Source organism: Haemorhous mexicanus, chromosome 27 (assembly GCF_027477595.1).
Source record: "Haemorhous mexicanus isolate bHaeMex1 chromosome 27, bHaeMex1.pri, whole genome shotgun sequence".
Taxonomy (NCBI): domain Eukaryota; kingdom Metazoa; phylum Chordata; class Aves; order Passeriformes; family Fringillidae; genus Haemorhous; species Haemorhous mexicanus.
This window is the reverse complement of record NC_082367.1, coordinates 4,021,177-4,034,712: the sequence shown is the minus strand read 5'-3', so window position 1 is coordinate 4,034,712 and position 13,536 is coordinate 4,021,177. Positions and strand designations below refer to the sequence as shown.

Sequence of the window (13,536 nt, the reverse complement as noted above, 5' to 3'; positions counted from 1 at the left end):
CAAGTTCCTAAAGCATCGAGGCTGCCTGCTGATGGACAAGCACGAGGCAGGGACAGCCAAAAATATCTCTACAGCAAGAGTCTCCTCACTCTGTGCCACAGAGTTGGCCTGCAGTCAGCTCTGCTCCCTGAGCACACCCAGCCCCTTTCTGCTCTCCATTTCCACCTCTGGCCACAGCTGCCAGTGGACACAGCAGTTCTTGTCACAGAGCAGTCACCTGCCTGCACAGCCCCTGATGCCCTCAGCCCTGACCCCTACCCCAGCAGGTCCTGGCTCTTCCCACCCCATTGGGATGGATCCCTTTCCCACAGTCTGGGCAAATTCAGACCAGTGATGGCTTCAAGGGCTGCTTTGGCTTCAGAGTAAGCCCAGGGTACAACCCCGTGTTCCACCCAGCACAGCAATGCCTCCTGCCCTCCCCACTCACCAGCTTGAAAATAGAAGGAAAAATATCTGTTCTTTATTTTGATGGTTATCTTGTCTTTGCACACCGCTGCTCCAGGGAGGAGAGAGAAACGTTTAGGTTGCTTGCTGTGACCCACATCTCCCCCTGCCATCAGCACCAGAACCGGCCTCCCCAAAAGCACCCAGGGACCAGAGCGGGGAGCGAGGGCTGGGGCTGCAGGGACGGGGACACCCATGGGTGGCAGGAGAGGAGCAGTGTGCAGGGCTGCAGCAGCAGGGGCAGGCAGAATGCCAGGCAGTGCCCAGAGCAGCCCCTTCCCTCTCAGCAGCGCCCGGAGAGAACCCAAACTCTGCTTATCCCACGCCAGAGTCTCACCTATAATTGTAATTCCTGCCATGACTACAACTAATCCAAGGACCTTTAAAATTGCAAGGATGACTGGAACTGGAACTAAGAAGGAAAAGGACAAATGGGCAGCAGTGTGGGCAGTAAAGACCCCCTCCCGGCTGGAGCCCCGTGCCCTGTGCCAGGCAGGGCAGGGTCCCAGAGGCAGCAGCAGCTCTCCCAGCACCGCCTTCCTTCAGCCCTGCAGACACCCGAAGGGGCGAAATCCTGAGTCCCTGTGCTCTCCCCCGGGCTGTCCCACTGCAGCTCCCGTGCCCCTCACCCCCGAGCCACCCAACTTACGCATGGTGGGCTGGCCGGGAGCGAGAGCTGCGACGAGTCTGCTCTAATCCCGGTACCTTGGGAAGCAAGAACAAGATTTTTCTGCATAGGCAGCAGTTGGGGTCAGCGGGGCTTTGCTGCTCGGCACAATCGCCCCCAGCCACCCCTCTCCCACCCAGCTGGCCGCCCCAGCCCCTTAAAAACAGAGACCACCCCCCCCCCCCCCCGCCCCCCCAGCCCCGCCCAAGCTCCTGTGCAGCCCAGGGATCGGTGGCTGCTCCGCCGGCGCGGCGAGGGGAGCAGCACCCGTTACTGTCCCCCCTCGGAGAAAGGCTGCTGTCCCCAAACACCCACCGCGGGACCGCGGCACCCCAGGCCACCAACCTGCCACCAATCTTTTTTGTGCTTATTGTGCTCCGACAACCAAGGGCGTCGGCCAGAAATATCCCGTCAGGAAGGGATGGGTCAGAGGATAGTTCAGAAGTTTATGAAACCGTTCGCTCATTTTCACTTTCGCCTTAACTCTTGGTGGTGCTGTCTCTGCTAGAGCAGGACTGGGGCTCTACGACGCGCAGGAGCGGGTGTCCTGAGCCCGAGGCTGCAGGGATGCACCCACTCCACCCCTGGGGCTCTGCCAGCCCTGCAGGGCAGTGCCATGCTGTCCTGAGGATTTGCTGCAGCAGTGCCAGGGTCCCAGGGACTGCCAGGACTGCCAGGCTGCAGTGGGAGCCAGCCCCTGGCTGTGCAGGGGGACAGGGAGCAAGGCTGGAAACATTGCCTGTGCAATCCCTTCCTGGAGCAGAGCACATCCCCAGCTGCAGGGCAGGAACCTGAGCCAGGACACACACCAAGAATCTCATTTGGGCATTATGAGGCAGAATTCCACAGGATGCTTTGCAGCCCCATGATGAAAGGTGCTATAAAACTGCAAAGTGTTAATTCAGAAGATGTAACTAGGTCACCAGTGCATCACAACCTATATGAAACAGACATTCTCTAATATGAGAATTTATAGAGTTCAATGTATGGTATTCATAAGTGGATTATTGAGACCCTCAAAAGAGTTTTTGTTTCAATCATATCTGTGTTCTGGAAAAGTGATTAAAAACCTTTAACCTTAATAAAAGAGTGTATCCCTCCTCCTTTCCTCTATGATGCTGGAATCTAAAAGCAGTTTACAAACCAGTACACAGCTTAAAAGCACAATCTCACAGATTTCAAATGGGGAGGTTCAGCAGTTTCTAAGCCACAGTTAAAATTGCAGCTGATCACCTGCACAGCCACACCTGGTGTTCCTACCTGGTGGTTCCCACTCACACTTGGTTCTGTTCCTCTGGTGTGGGCTGTAACTTCTCCCCTGCCCCAAACTGAGTGCAGGGGAACTGGGGGCACCATCAGCAAGCAGGTCAGTCCTGGGGACTGAACATCTCCTGTGCCCTGTCCCCCTCTAATGCCACCTTCACCCAAGAGCTGCAGCCACACAGAAACACCAACTCTGCTGCAAGCAAAGCACATTTATTGGCTTCAGGGCAATTGCTGCTCACAAGAATCCAAAGCTTTTAAAAGGGGAGGCAGAGCTCTGAGGGGTCTGTGGGGGTTTCCCAGCATCTGCATTTTGCAGGCAAGGCCTTGGGATCAGGAACCTGCTTTGCTTCTCTTGGTTTGCTCGTCTGGAGTTGTCTCCTCCACAGGTTTGTCATCTGAGTTACTTTTCTTTGGGTTTGTCACTCGGATTTTTATCTATTTTATGTTTGTCACTTGGAGGTTTCTTTCACTCAGTGAGCCAGTCACCGGTTGCTGCACCAGCTGAGCCCAGGGCAGCTGTCAGCCCAGCTTGGGCACCAGCAGAAAGACCTGCAGCTCCTGCAAAGACAAATCGAGATGTGAACTCCCAGGAGCATCAAGGCTGCCTGCTGAGGGACCGAGCCCTGGGCACAGCCAGCCAAGGATCCCTCCTGGGCAGGGAGAGCCCAGAGAGCTTGGAGCAATTCAGACCAGGGAGGAGTTAAAGGGCTGCTTTGCCCCTAGAGCCAGCATGTTTTCCCTGTCATGGAGATGAAGCCCAGCTCCCCTGCCCTCCCCACTCACCGATGGACTGCAGCACAGCCACGGTGCTGCCAGCAGCCACTCCGCCGCCGTTGGCGATGGCAGCTGCCGACATCATCTTGGCAGCGACGGAGCCGGCGGCGATGCCGGCGCTGGTGAAGCCCAGCGCAGCAATGCCCAGAGGGAGGCCAATCAGTGCCAATCCTGCAGGGAGGACAGAGCAGTGTTAGGGTGCTCTCTGTGACCCACATCTCCCCCTGTCACCTGCCACCAGAACCAGCTGCCCCAAAAGCACCCAGGGACCAGAGCGGGGAGCGAGGGCTGGGGCTGCAGGGATGGGGACAGCCATGGGCGGCAGGAGAGGAGCAGTGTGCAGGGCTGCAGCAGCCGGGACAGGCAGAATTGCAGGCAGCACCCAGAGCTGCCCCTCCTCCCCTCCTCCTCCCACCTGCACCCCAATTCTCCCCAGCCCTGGTACTTGCAGCCCCCAGCCCAGCCCAGTCCCCAGGACCACGCAGGGCTGGGACAGGCAGTGAACCAGAGCGCTGCTCATCCAGTGCCAGACCCTCACCTGCTCCCACTGTGGCTCCAATGACAGTTCCAATGACACTTCCATTATCCTCTGAGAAATAAAATGGCAGGAGGTGAGGAAGGACATGAGCATGGACAGCAAAGCTACCCTGAGCAGTACTGAGCACTCTGTGCCAGGCAGGGCAGAGTCCCAGAGCCAGCAGCAGCTCCTCCAGCCTCCCCCTGCCTTCATCTGCCTTCAGCCCCTGAAGACACCTGGGAAGAGGCCACTGGGTCCCACTGCCCCCCCCCCAGGTTGGGAGGAACAGTGAGAAGGGGCACACCCCGTAGTGCCCATCCACCCTGCTCTGACCTGCCGTGCCCTGCCTGCCGCCCCCACCAACCCAGAACAGAATGGGACACACGGCACGTGTCAGCCCAGTGTGTCACCTGCACTGCCCACATGGCCCCTGTGCCCACAGCCACCCTTGAGCACGGAGCTTGTTTTTTAAATTCTTACCTCGTATTTAGACCTATGGCCAACCCATGTGTGCCTCAGACCCAGAGCCCCCCAGTGGCTGGAGGATGCTCAGGCTGCTGTTTTGGGGGTGGCTGGCTGCCCTTTGTGGGTGATGGGATGCTCCAGGATGCAGCCGAGGCTCAGCGGTTTGGGCTGTGGGGACACCTGGAAGGCTGCACCCCCCTAAAGGTATCCCCAGTTTGTTCCAGAGTTGGCCTGCAGTCAGCTCTGCTCCCTGAGCACATCCAGCACCTTTCTGCTCTCCATTTCCACCTCTGACCACAGCTGCCAGTGGACACAGCAGTTCTTGTCACAGAGCAGTCACCTGCCTGCACAACCCATGATGCCATCAGTCCTGACCCCCTACCCCAGCAGTTCCCGACTCTTCCCACCCCATTGGGATGGATCCCTTTCCCACAGTTTGGGCACATTCAGACCAGTGATGGCTTCAAGGGCTGCTTTGGCTTCAGAGTAAGCCCAGGGTACAACCCCGTGTTCCCACCCTGCACAGCCCAGCCCTCCCTGCCCTCCCCACTCACCCTCAGATCTGTGGTCCTCTGCTGCTGCTCCTGCAAGGGAGGACAAAGAAGCGTTTATGTTACTCGCTGTGACCCACATCTCCCCCTGCCACCTGCACCAGAACCGGCCTCTCCAAAAGCAGAATTGCAGGCACTGCCCAGTGCTGTCCCTTCCCTCAGCAGCACAAGCAGCAAAGCGGAGCGCTGCTCATCCCGTGCCAAACTCTTACCTACGATTGTACATCCAATGACGAATAGAGTGACGATGGCAACGGCGACTGTACGTGTACCTAAGAAGGAAAACGGCAGAAGGGCAGCAGTGTGGGCAATAAAGCCCCTCTCAGCTGGAGCCCAGCCCCCTGTGCTGGCAGGGTCCAGAGGCAGCAGCAGCTCTCCCAGCGCCGCCCTCCTTCAGCCCTGCAGACACCCGGGAGGAGAGGGGAGAAGGGGCGAACCCCAGGGTCCCTGTGCCCCCCTCGATCTGCCCCCGTCAGAACCCACGCCCCCCACCCCACGAACCTCCCAGCTTACCCATGGTCTGCTGGCCAGGAGCGAGATCAGCGATGAGTCTGCTCTAATCCCGGTACCTTGGGGAATGAGAACAAGATTTTTTTGCGTGGCCGGCAGCTGGATTCAGCGGGGTTTTGCTGCCCGTCGTGATCGCCCCCCGCCACCCCTCTCCCACCCAGGAGACCCTGTCCCCTCCTCTCACAAAAAGAGACTATCCCTCCCCCCATCCGAGGCTCCCGCCTGGCTGCTCCGCGGGCACAGCGAGGAGAGCAGCCCCCGTTACTGTCCCCCCTCAGAGAAAGGCTGCTGTCCCCACGCACCCACCGCGGGACAGCAGCACCTCACGCCACCAACCTCTCGTGTGTCCGTTGTGCTCTGCGTAACCAAGAGCTGCAGGAAAGGTGGAGCTAAGGAGGGTTGCCGGTCAGCTGATTTCTGGGAAATCAGCTAGGAAGCCGCTCGCTCAGTTTCGCTTTCTCGTTGGTGCTTGGTGGCGCTGTCTCTGCTAGAGCAGGACTGGGACTCTCCCGTCCTCGGGGTCCCACCCTCGGGGTGTCCCCTCAGGGAGCCCTTTCGCCCCGAAGGCCTCGGGCGGGACCTGCGGGGGCTGAGGGGGACGGACGCGCCGGGCTGGGGCTGCTCAGGCTGTGCCAGGGCTCCTGTGGCTTCACGGGGCGTTTGCCCAGCAGGTGTGGGACCGATGAAACTCCGCGGCTCCAACGAGCACCCACAGCAGTCTGGAGGGGAGAGGTGAAAAAAGACATACCTCTTAACATTCCGTAGCGCCAGCCGGCTCCATATGGGGATATAAAGAAGTATGTAGGGTTGGGAGGGAAAGGCGAGAACTGCAGGGCTGGGGGCGCAGGGCACGGGGCTGTCCCTGTGCCGGCCGTGTCCTCCAGCCCCAGTGAGATTCTGGAAGGAGCCAGTGGCCATGGTGAAAGCCGAGACTGGGCAGAAGTTCTGGGGAGCACATCCTCCACGTGCTTGGATAGCGAGGCAGTGCCATGCCCAACCCATGTTTGCATCAGACCCAGAGCCCCTTGGCGGCTGGAGAGTGTTCAGGCTGGTGTTTTGGGGAGTTTTGGCTGCCCTTTGAGGCTACAGTGATGCACCCACTCCACCCGTGGGGCCCTGCCAGCCCTGCAGGGCAGTGCCATGCTGTCCTGAGGATTTGCTGCAGCACTGCCAGGGTCCCAGTGACTGCCAGGACTGTCAGGCTGCAGTGGGAGCCAGCCCCTGGCTGTGCAGGGGGACAGGCTGGAAACACTGCCTGTGCAATCCCTTCCTGGAGCACAGCACATCCCCAGCTACAGGGCAGGTTCCTGAGCCACGACATACACCCAAGTACTACAACACAGACACACCAGCACTGTTAATTTATTGCTTATCTACTGCTCCAAATCATTGAAAGCAGAAGCTGTGGGAGGGATTGGACTTTCCAGCCCCAGGCGTTTGAAGATGAACCCGTGTGCTTGGAAGGAAGGAATCTTGCTTTTGCTCCCTTGCATTGAACATAGGGAGCTGTTTCTGCGCCAGCATGCAATCAGCTGCTGCCCTAAGGGCAGAGTCAGGCCGTTTATGCAGCCCCTGCAAAGAGAGAGGTGTGATGTTCCAGGAGCATCGACGCTGCCTGCTGAGGGACAAGCATGAGGCAGGAACCTGAGCCACGATGCACACCAGGCACCACAACACACACCCACACCAGCAATGCACTTTTATTAAAGCTTTCAAAAGCATTTATTGCTCAAGGCCATCCAAATCTGTTAAAGGGATAGTTGCTGGTCAGTGAGGGCATTCTAGTTCATGCTGTGGGAAGACATGAAGCAGGCTGCTTGGAAGGAAGGAAGGAAATCACCTTCTGTTCACTGGCCATGGTAATCAGGCTTTCTTCTTCTCAGCAAGGCATTGGCTGCAGCCTGGGGGGCCGGTCTTTTGTTTCCCCCCTATAAAAACATGAGTATCAGGTCCCAGAAGCATCGAGGCTGCATGCTGATAAACAAGCTCGAGCCAGGGACAGCCAAAAATGTCTCTCAAGCAAGAGTCTCCCCAGTCTGTGCCACAGAGTTGGCCTGCAGTCAGCTCTGCTCCCTGAGCACACCCAGCCCCTTTCTGCTCTCCATTTCCACCTCTGGCCAATGCTGCCAGTGGGCACAGCAGTTCTTGTCACAGAGCAGTCACCTGCCTGCACAGCCCATGATGCCCTCAGCCCTGACCCCTACCCCAGCAGGTCCTGGCTCTTCCCACCCCATTGGGATGGATCCCTTTCCCACAGTTTAGGCACATTCAGACCAGTGATGGCTTCAAGGGCTGCTTTGGCTTCAGAGTAAGCCCAGGGTACAACCCCGTGTTCCACCCAGCACAGCCCAGCCCCCCCGCCCTCCTCACTCACCAGGATCACCATGTGCACCCCTGGCATTCACAGAGGCTTCCATGGGCTGATTCATTGCAACTGCTGCAGGGAGGACAGAGCAGTGTTAGGGTGCTTGCTGTGACCCACATCTCCCCCTGTCACCTGCACCAGAACCAGCCTCCCCAAAAGCACCCAGGGACCAGAGTGGGGAGCGAGGGCTGGGGCTGCAGGGACAGGGACAGGCATGGGCGGCAGGAGAGGAGCAGTGTGCAGGGCTGCAGTAACAGGGGCAGGCAGAATGCCAGGCAGTGCCCAGATCTGTCCCTTCCCTCAGAAGCCCAACCAGCAAAGCTGAGAGCTGCTCATCCCGTGCCAAATTCTCACCCAAAATTGCAGCGCCTATGACCAGAACTGCGAAGTATGCCACGGCAACTGGAAGAAAGCCTAAGAAAGAAAATGACAAATGCGCAAGTATGTGGGCACTAAAGGTCCTCCCGGCTGGAGCCCAGTGCCCTGTGCCAGGCAGGGCAGGGGCCCGCTGGCAGCAGCAGCTCTCCCAGCTGCAGCTCTCCCTCCTTCAGCCCTGCAGACACCCGGGAGGAGAGGAGAGAAGGGGCGAACCTCAGGGTCCCTGTGCCCCCCTCGATCTGTTCCACGCCAGGGTCCGGGCCCCCCACCCCTCGAGCCACGCAACTTACTCATGGCAGCTGGACAGGAGCGAGATCAGCGATGAGTCTGCTCTAATCCCGGTACCTTGACAAGCGAGAACAAGATTTTTTTGCGTGGCCGGCAGGTGGGGTCAGCGGGGCTTTGTTGCCCGGTAGGATCGCTCCCAGCCACCCCTCTCCCACCCAGGAGACCCTCGCCCCCTCCCCTCACAAGAGGAGACCCCCCCCCCCGAATTTCCGCCCCGGCTCCTGTCCAGCCCAGGGCTCGGTGGCTGCTCTGCCGGCACAGCGAGGGGAGCAGCCCCCGTTACTGTCCCACCAGAGAAAGGCTGCTGTCCCCACGCACCCACCCCGACACTCCACGACAACAAAATCTTGTTTATGCTCTGTGGGGCCAATGGCGTTCGGAAAAGCTCCCGCCAGTCAGGGCAGCTGTGGGTCAGCTGATTTCCGAGAAATTCTGAAGCCGCTGGCTCAATTTCACTTTATCCTTAACTCTTGATGTAGCTGTCTCTGCTAGAGCAGGACTGGGGCTCTCCCGTCCTCGGGGTCCCACCCTCGGGGTGTCCCCTCAGGGAGCCCTTTCGCCCCGAAGGCCTCGGGCGGGACCTGCGGGGGCTGAGGGGGACGGACGCGCCGGGCTGGGGCTGCTCAGGCTGTGCCAGGGCTCCTGCGGCTTCACGGGGCGTTTGCCCAGCAGGTGTGGGACCGATGAAACTCTGCAGCTCTAAGGAGCACCCACAGCAGTCTGGAGAGCAGAGCTGGAGCGCTCGGCCTGCCTCCTCCCCAGAGGGCAGCCTCAAAAACCAGCCGAAGCCCCCGTCTGCACCCCCCGTTTGCTGCTGCTGCTGCTGCCCTGGGTCAGGATGCAGCAAGTCATTTCCCTGCCCCCCAGAGGACGCCCAAAATCAACATTCCCCTGTCCATTTTTCAGAGCAGTGTGGAAGGCTGGTGCAGCTGGGCCAGTGTAGGGAGGCCCCCACCACCCACACCCCCATGCCCGTGCCCCTGCCCAACTTGTTTGCAGTGATTCAGCACAGACAGCCGTGGCCACACGTGCCACAGCTCCCGGCAGGCATCCCCTGGGTGCCAAGTCCAACCTCACATCACTGGCCCTGCTCACAGCACCCACAGGCAGCAGAGTCACTGCTCAGTGCCACCCCTGAGACACCAACCATTGCTGCCACCACAGCCCTGCTCCCCCCAGGCTGCTCTGCCAGCACCCCAGGAGCTCCCCCATGGCTGGTCCACAGGGATCTGGCCCTGAGGATCCCAGACACAGCTCCCAGGAGCCAACACAAGAGCCCAGCCCAGCAGGAGCGGTGGGCACAGCGTGTCTGGCAGGACCAGCACCCCTGTCCCACCCCAAATCAAACAGAGTGGGTGTGCAGGAGGACAGGGAGCAAGGCTGAAAACACTGCCTGCTGCAATCCCTTCCTGGAGCACAGCACAGCTCCAGGTGCAGGGCAGGAACCTGAGCCACAACACACACCAAGAGCCACCAGACAGACATGCTGGCACTGTTCATTTATTGTTTAACATGATTTTATTAGTAAAATGAATGCAAAGCATGTAAAGCAGAAGCTGTGGGAGGGATTTGACATTCCAGTGCTGGCCGTTCGAAGACAAATCCAGTGCTTGGAAGGAAGGAATCTTGCTTTTGTTCCCTTGCGTGGACCATAGAGAATCATTATGCAATGATGGAAGGGCAGAGTCAGGCCATTTATGCTGCCCCTGCAAAGACAGAAGTGTGATGTTCCAGGAGCATCGATGCTGCCTGCTGAGGGACAAGCATGAGGCAAGGACCACCAGGGATTTCTCCTGGGCAGGAGAGGCAAAGGTCTCCATGGAATGTGTCAGGGAATTGGCCTGCAATGAGGTCTGCTCCCTGAGCACATCCAGCCCCTTTCTGCTCTCCCTTTCTGCCTCTGGCCAATGCTGCCAGTGGACACAGGGGTTTTTAGTTCAGAGCAGCCACCTGCCTGCACAGCCCCTGATGCCCTCAGCCCCAACCCCTACCCCAGCAGGTCCTGACTTTTCCCATCACATAGGGGGTTTATCCCTTTCCCACAGTTTGGGGAGATTAGAACCAGTGTGGAGTTTAAAAACTGGAAATGCTTCAGAGCAAGCACAGGGTGCAACCCAATGTTCCCTGCCAGGACAGCCCAGATCTCCCGCCCTCCTCACTCACCAATTGTGACAATAAGGGCAGCAGCCTTGGTCATGCTAACCCCCGCTGCAGCGATGGCCACTGGTGTACCACTTGCCACGGCTGCAGGGAGGACAGAGCAGTGTTAGGGTGCTTGCTGTGACCCACATCTCCCCCTGTCACCTGCCGCCAGAACCAGCCTCCCCAAAAGCACCCAGGGACCAGAGTGGGGAGCGAGGGCTGGGGCTGCAGGGACGGGGACAGCCATGGGTGGCAGGAGAGGAGCAGTGTGCAGGGCTGCAGCAACGGGGATGGGCAGAATGCCAGGCAGTGCCCAGAGCTGTCCTGTCCTTCAGCACCACAACCAGCAAAACTGAGCGCTGCTCATCCCGTGCCCCACGCTCACCTATGAATGCAGCTCCAATGATAAGTCCTACGAAGAACACAATGCCAAGGCTTTTCAAACCTAAGAAGAAAAGTGACACAAGGGCAAGAGTGTGGGCATTAGAGGTCCTCCCAGCTGGAGCCCAGTGCCCTGCGCAGGCAGGGCAGGGTCCCGCTGGCAGCAGCAGCTCTCCCAGCACCGTCCTCCTTCAGCCCAGCAGAGGCCAGGGAGGAGAGGAGAGAAGGGGAAAACCCCAGGGTCCCTGTGCCCCCCCGATTTGTCCCACATCAGCGCCCATGGCCCCCACCCCTCGAGCCACCCAACCTACCCATGGTCGGCTGGGCGGGAGCGAGATCAGCGATGAGTCTGCTCTAATCCCGGTACCTTGGGAAGCAAGAACAAGATTTTTATGCGTAGGCAGCAGGTGGAATCAGCGGGGCTTTGTTGGCCGGCAGGATCGCCCCCAGATACCCCTCTCCCAGCCAGGAGACCCCGGCCCCCTCCTCTTAAAATCAGAAATCCCCCAGTCCCGCCCCGGCTCCTGCCCGGCCCGGTTTTGGTGGCTACTCCACCGGCACAGAGAGGGAAGCAGCCCCCCCTTACTGTCCCCGCCACAGAGAAAGGCTGCTGTCCCCAAACACCCACGGCGGGACCGCAGCACCTCACGCCACCAACCTGTCCTGTGCAAACTGTGCTCTGAGGGACAAAGGCTTGCAGGAAAGTTCGAGCCAGGGTGTGTCTGGTAGAATGATTTCCGAGAAATTCTGAAGTCGATCGCTCAGTTTCACTTTCTTCTTCACTCTTGATGGTGCTGTCTCTGCTAGAGCAGGACTGGGGCTCTCCCGTCCTCGGGGTCCCACCCTCGGGGTGTCCCCTCAGGGAGCCCTTTCGCCCCGAAGGCCTCGGGCGGGACCTGCGGGGGCTGAGGGGGACGGACGCGCCGGGCTGGGGCTGCTCAGGCTGTGCCAGGGCTCCTGCGGCTTCACGGGGCGTTTGCCCAGCAGGTGTGGGACCGATGAAACTCTGCAGCTCTAAGGAGCACCCACAGCAGTCTGGAGAGCAGAGCTGGAGCGCTCGGCCTGCCTCCTCCGCAGCGGGCAGCCTCAAAACCCTGCCGAAGCCCCCGTCTGCACCCCCGGTTTGTCCCGCTCCCTGCAGCCACTCCTCAGCCCGAGCCCGCTCCGGGCAGCACGGCGGAGGCGCTCAGGGCCAGCGGGTGCCGTGGTTCATGCGCCGCTGCAGCTGGTTGAAGGGGACCAAATCCAGTTGCAAGTTGATCTGGTTCCTTTTTACCAGCCCCAGGGACGCATCGTCTCTCCGGAGGCTCCGTCTGGTCTCTGCTGGTGATGGGGGCTCCTGGCGTGGGGGTCCCAGCCCAAAAATACATACTTCTTAACATTCCATAGCACCGGCCGGCTCCATATGGGCATATGAAGAAGTATGTAGGGTTGGGAGGGAGAGGCTGATGCCGCAGGGCTGGGGGCACAGGGCACGGGGCTGTCCCTTTGCCGGCCGTGTCCTCCAGCCCCAGTGAGATCCTGCAAGGAGCCAGTGGCCATGGTGAAAGCCAAGACTGGGCAGAAGTTCTGGGGAGCACCTCCTGCCCACCCCCAGTCCCATGGGCCTCTCTCCGGTGCAGCCCAGGTGGAGGCACTGCCAGATGGCCCCTGTGCCCACAGGCACCCGGGAGCTCCTCGTGTTTGGAGCCGTGGCCAACCCATGTGTGCCTCGGACCCAGAGCCCCTTGGTGGCTGGAGAGTCTTCAGGCTGGTGTTTTGGGGTTTGCTGCCCTTTGAGGGTGCTGGGATGCTTTGGCATGCTGCTGAGTCTCAGTTGTTTGGGCTGTGGGGGCACCTGTGCAGCTGCACCTGTGAGGAGAAGTGGGCACAGCCAAGGGCCATGTCCTGTGAGCCCACACGGGCCAGCACAGATGGGGGGCAGAGGTGGGTGCCTGTGCTTGGAGCCACTTCCAAAGGGGAATCCCCTTCAGCCCTGGCTCTTGGCTTGGCAGGGGTCCCCCCTGCTGGTGCTGCTGCTGCTGCACTGGGCCAGGATGCACCAACTCATTCCCCTGCCCCCCTGCATCCCCCACGACCCAAACTCACCATTCCCTTATCTGTCCGTGTGCCAGAGCAGTGGTTCAGGCTGGTGCACATGAAGGCAGTGTAGGAGGGCACCCCCCTCCCACCTCCTACACCCCCATGCCCCTGCACATCTCATCTGCAGGGCCAGGAGGAGGACGCAGGACTCTGGGCCCCTCTCACCTCCTCCCCACCCACCAGCTCTGGACTGGGAAGGCTGGAGGTGCCTTTCCCCGTGGGAGGAGGGATACAGCTGAGAACTCAGAGGCCTGACAGTCTGAGGGGACTGTGGGGGCTCCCAATGCCCAGCACAGCTCAGCCATGGCAGGGTGACAGAGGGGACGCACCCTGACTTCAGTGACCTTCCTAGCCCTAAATCTGCAGTTGGAATGGGACAATGGCAGGTACAGGGAGTGTTCCTGGTTTCCCAGGGCTGCCCCCTCTCAGGACAGGGGAGTGAGGGCTGCGTGGGGGTCTGGCTGTGGGCAGAAGGGGCTGGCTGGACACGGCGTGGCCGTGACTCAGCACCAGGAGCTGTGGCCACACGCACACCGCAGCTCCCTGCAAGGAGCCCCCGGGTGCCAAGTCCAGCCTCACGTCACCAGCCCAGCTCACAGCAGCCACAGGCAGCAGTCAATGCTCAATGACCCCCCAAGACACCAACCACTGCTGCGGGGCACAGCATGACACAGCCAGGATGCTCTGCCAGCAGCCCAGGAGCTCC

The 13,536-nt window shown here is 60.0% G+C and overlaps 1 protein-coding gene and 2 long non-coding RNA genes across 10 annotated transcripts; all 3 read right to left on the bottom strand.

Moving 5' to 3' along the window:
• Positions 1 to 2,571: 2,571 nt before the first annotated feature.
• LOC132338720 (interferon alpha-inducible protein 27-like protein 2A) lies at positions 2,572 to 5,649 on the bottom strand. 3 transcript variants are annotated; one of them, XM_059868519.1, is made up of 7 exons: positions 5,531 to 5,649; positions 5,198 to 5,253; positions 4,897 to 4,956; positions 4,688 to 4,717; positions 3,690 to 3,740; positions 3,161 to 3,322; positions 2,572 to 2,935 (listed from the first exon to the last, which is right to left on the bottom strand). In XM_059868519.1, exons 2-7 carry the CDS (start codon positions 5,199 to 5,201, stop codon positions 2,844 to 2,846), a joined length of 399 nt encoding a protein of 132 aa, XP_059724502.1. In that variant the 5' UTR covers positions 5,202 to 5,253; positions 5,531 to 5,649; the 3' UTR covers positions 2,572 to 2,843. The 3 variants fall into 3 exon arrangements, with proteins under 3 accessions (XP_059724502.1, XP_059724503.1, XP_059724504.1); XM_059868520.1 differs by having other exon boundaries at positions 5,501 to 5,595; XM_059868521.1 differs by having other exon boundaries at positions 5,497 to 5,569.
• Positions 5,650 to 6,540: 891 nt separating this feature from the next.
• On the bottom strand, positions 6,541 to 8,704 carry LOC132338724 (uncharacterized). 4 transcript variants are annotated; one of them, XR_009489521.1, is made up of 6 exons: positions 8,548 to 8,704; positions 8,228 to 8,282; positions 7,914 to 7,973; positions 7,569 to 7,631; positions 7,035 to 7,122; positions 6,541 to 6,766 (listed from the first exon to the last, which is right to left on the bottom strand). It is a non-coding gene; the product is annotated as an uncharacterized LOC132338724 (long non-coding RNA). The 4 variants fall into 4 exon arrangements; XR_009489520.1 differs by lacking the exon at positions 6,541 to 6,766 and having other exon boundaries at positions 6,879 to 7,122; positions 8,548 to 8,703; XR_009489522.1 differs by lacking the exon at positions 6,541 to 6,766 and having other exon boundaries at positions 6,879 to 7,122; positions 8,544 to 8,642.
• Positions 8,705 to 9,724: 1,020 nt separating this feature from the next.
• Positions 9,725 to 11,564, bottom strand: LOC132338723 (uncharacterized). 3 transcript variants are annotated; one of them, XR_009489516.1, is made up of 5 exons: positions 11,407 to 11,564; positions 11,060 to 11,115; positions 10,753 to 10,812; positions 10,389 to 10,469; positions 9,725 to 9,931 (listed from the first exon to the last, which is right to left on the bottom strand). It is a non-coding gene; the product is annotated as an uncharacterized LOC132338723 (long non-coding RNA). The 3 variants fall into 3 exon arrangements; XR_009489517.1 differs by having other exon boundaries at positions 11,377 to 11,472; XR_009489519.1 differs by having other exon boundaries at positions 11,393 to 11,416.
• Between the last annotated feature and the right edge of the window lie 1,972 nt (positions 11,565 to 13,536).

Bases quoted from the DNA above. Each gene is read 5' to 3' on its own strand.
- LOC132338720 (XM_059868519.1), bottom strand. The intron at 3,741-4,687 runs GTGAGTGGGGAG...TTTATTTCTCAG, and splicing joins AGAGGACCACAGATCTGAGG to AGGATAATGGAAGTGTCATT. The intron at 2,936-3,160 runs GTGAGTGGGGAG...TTGTCTTTGCAG, and splicing joins GGCTGTGCTGCAGTCCATCG to GAGCTGCAGGTCTTTCTGCT.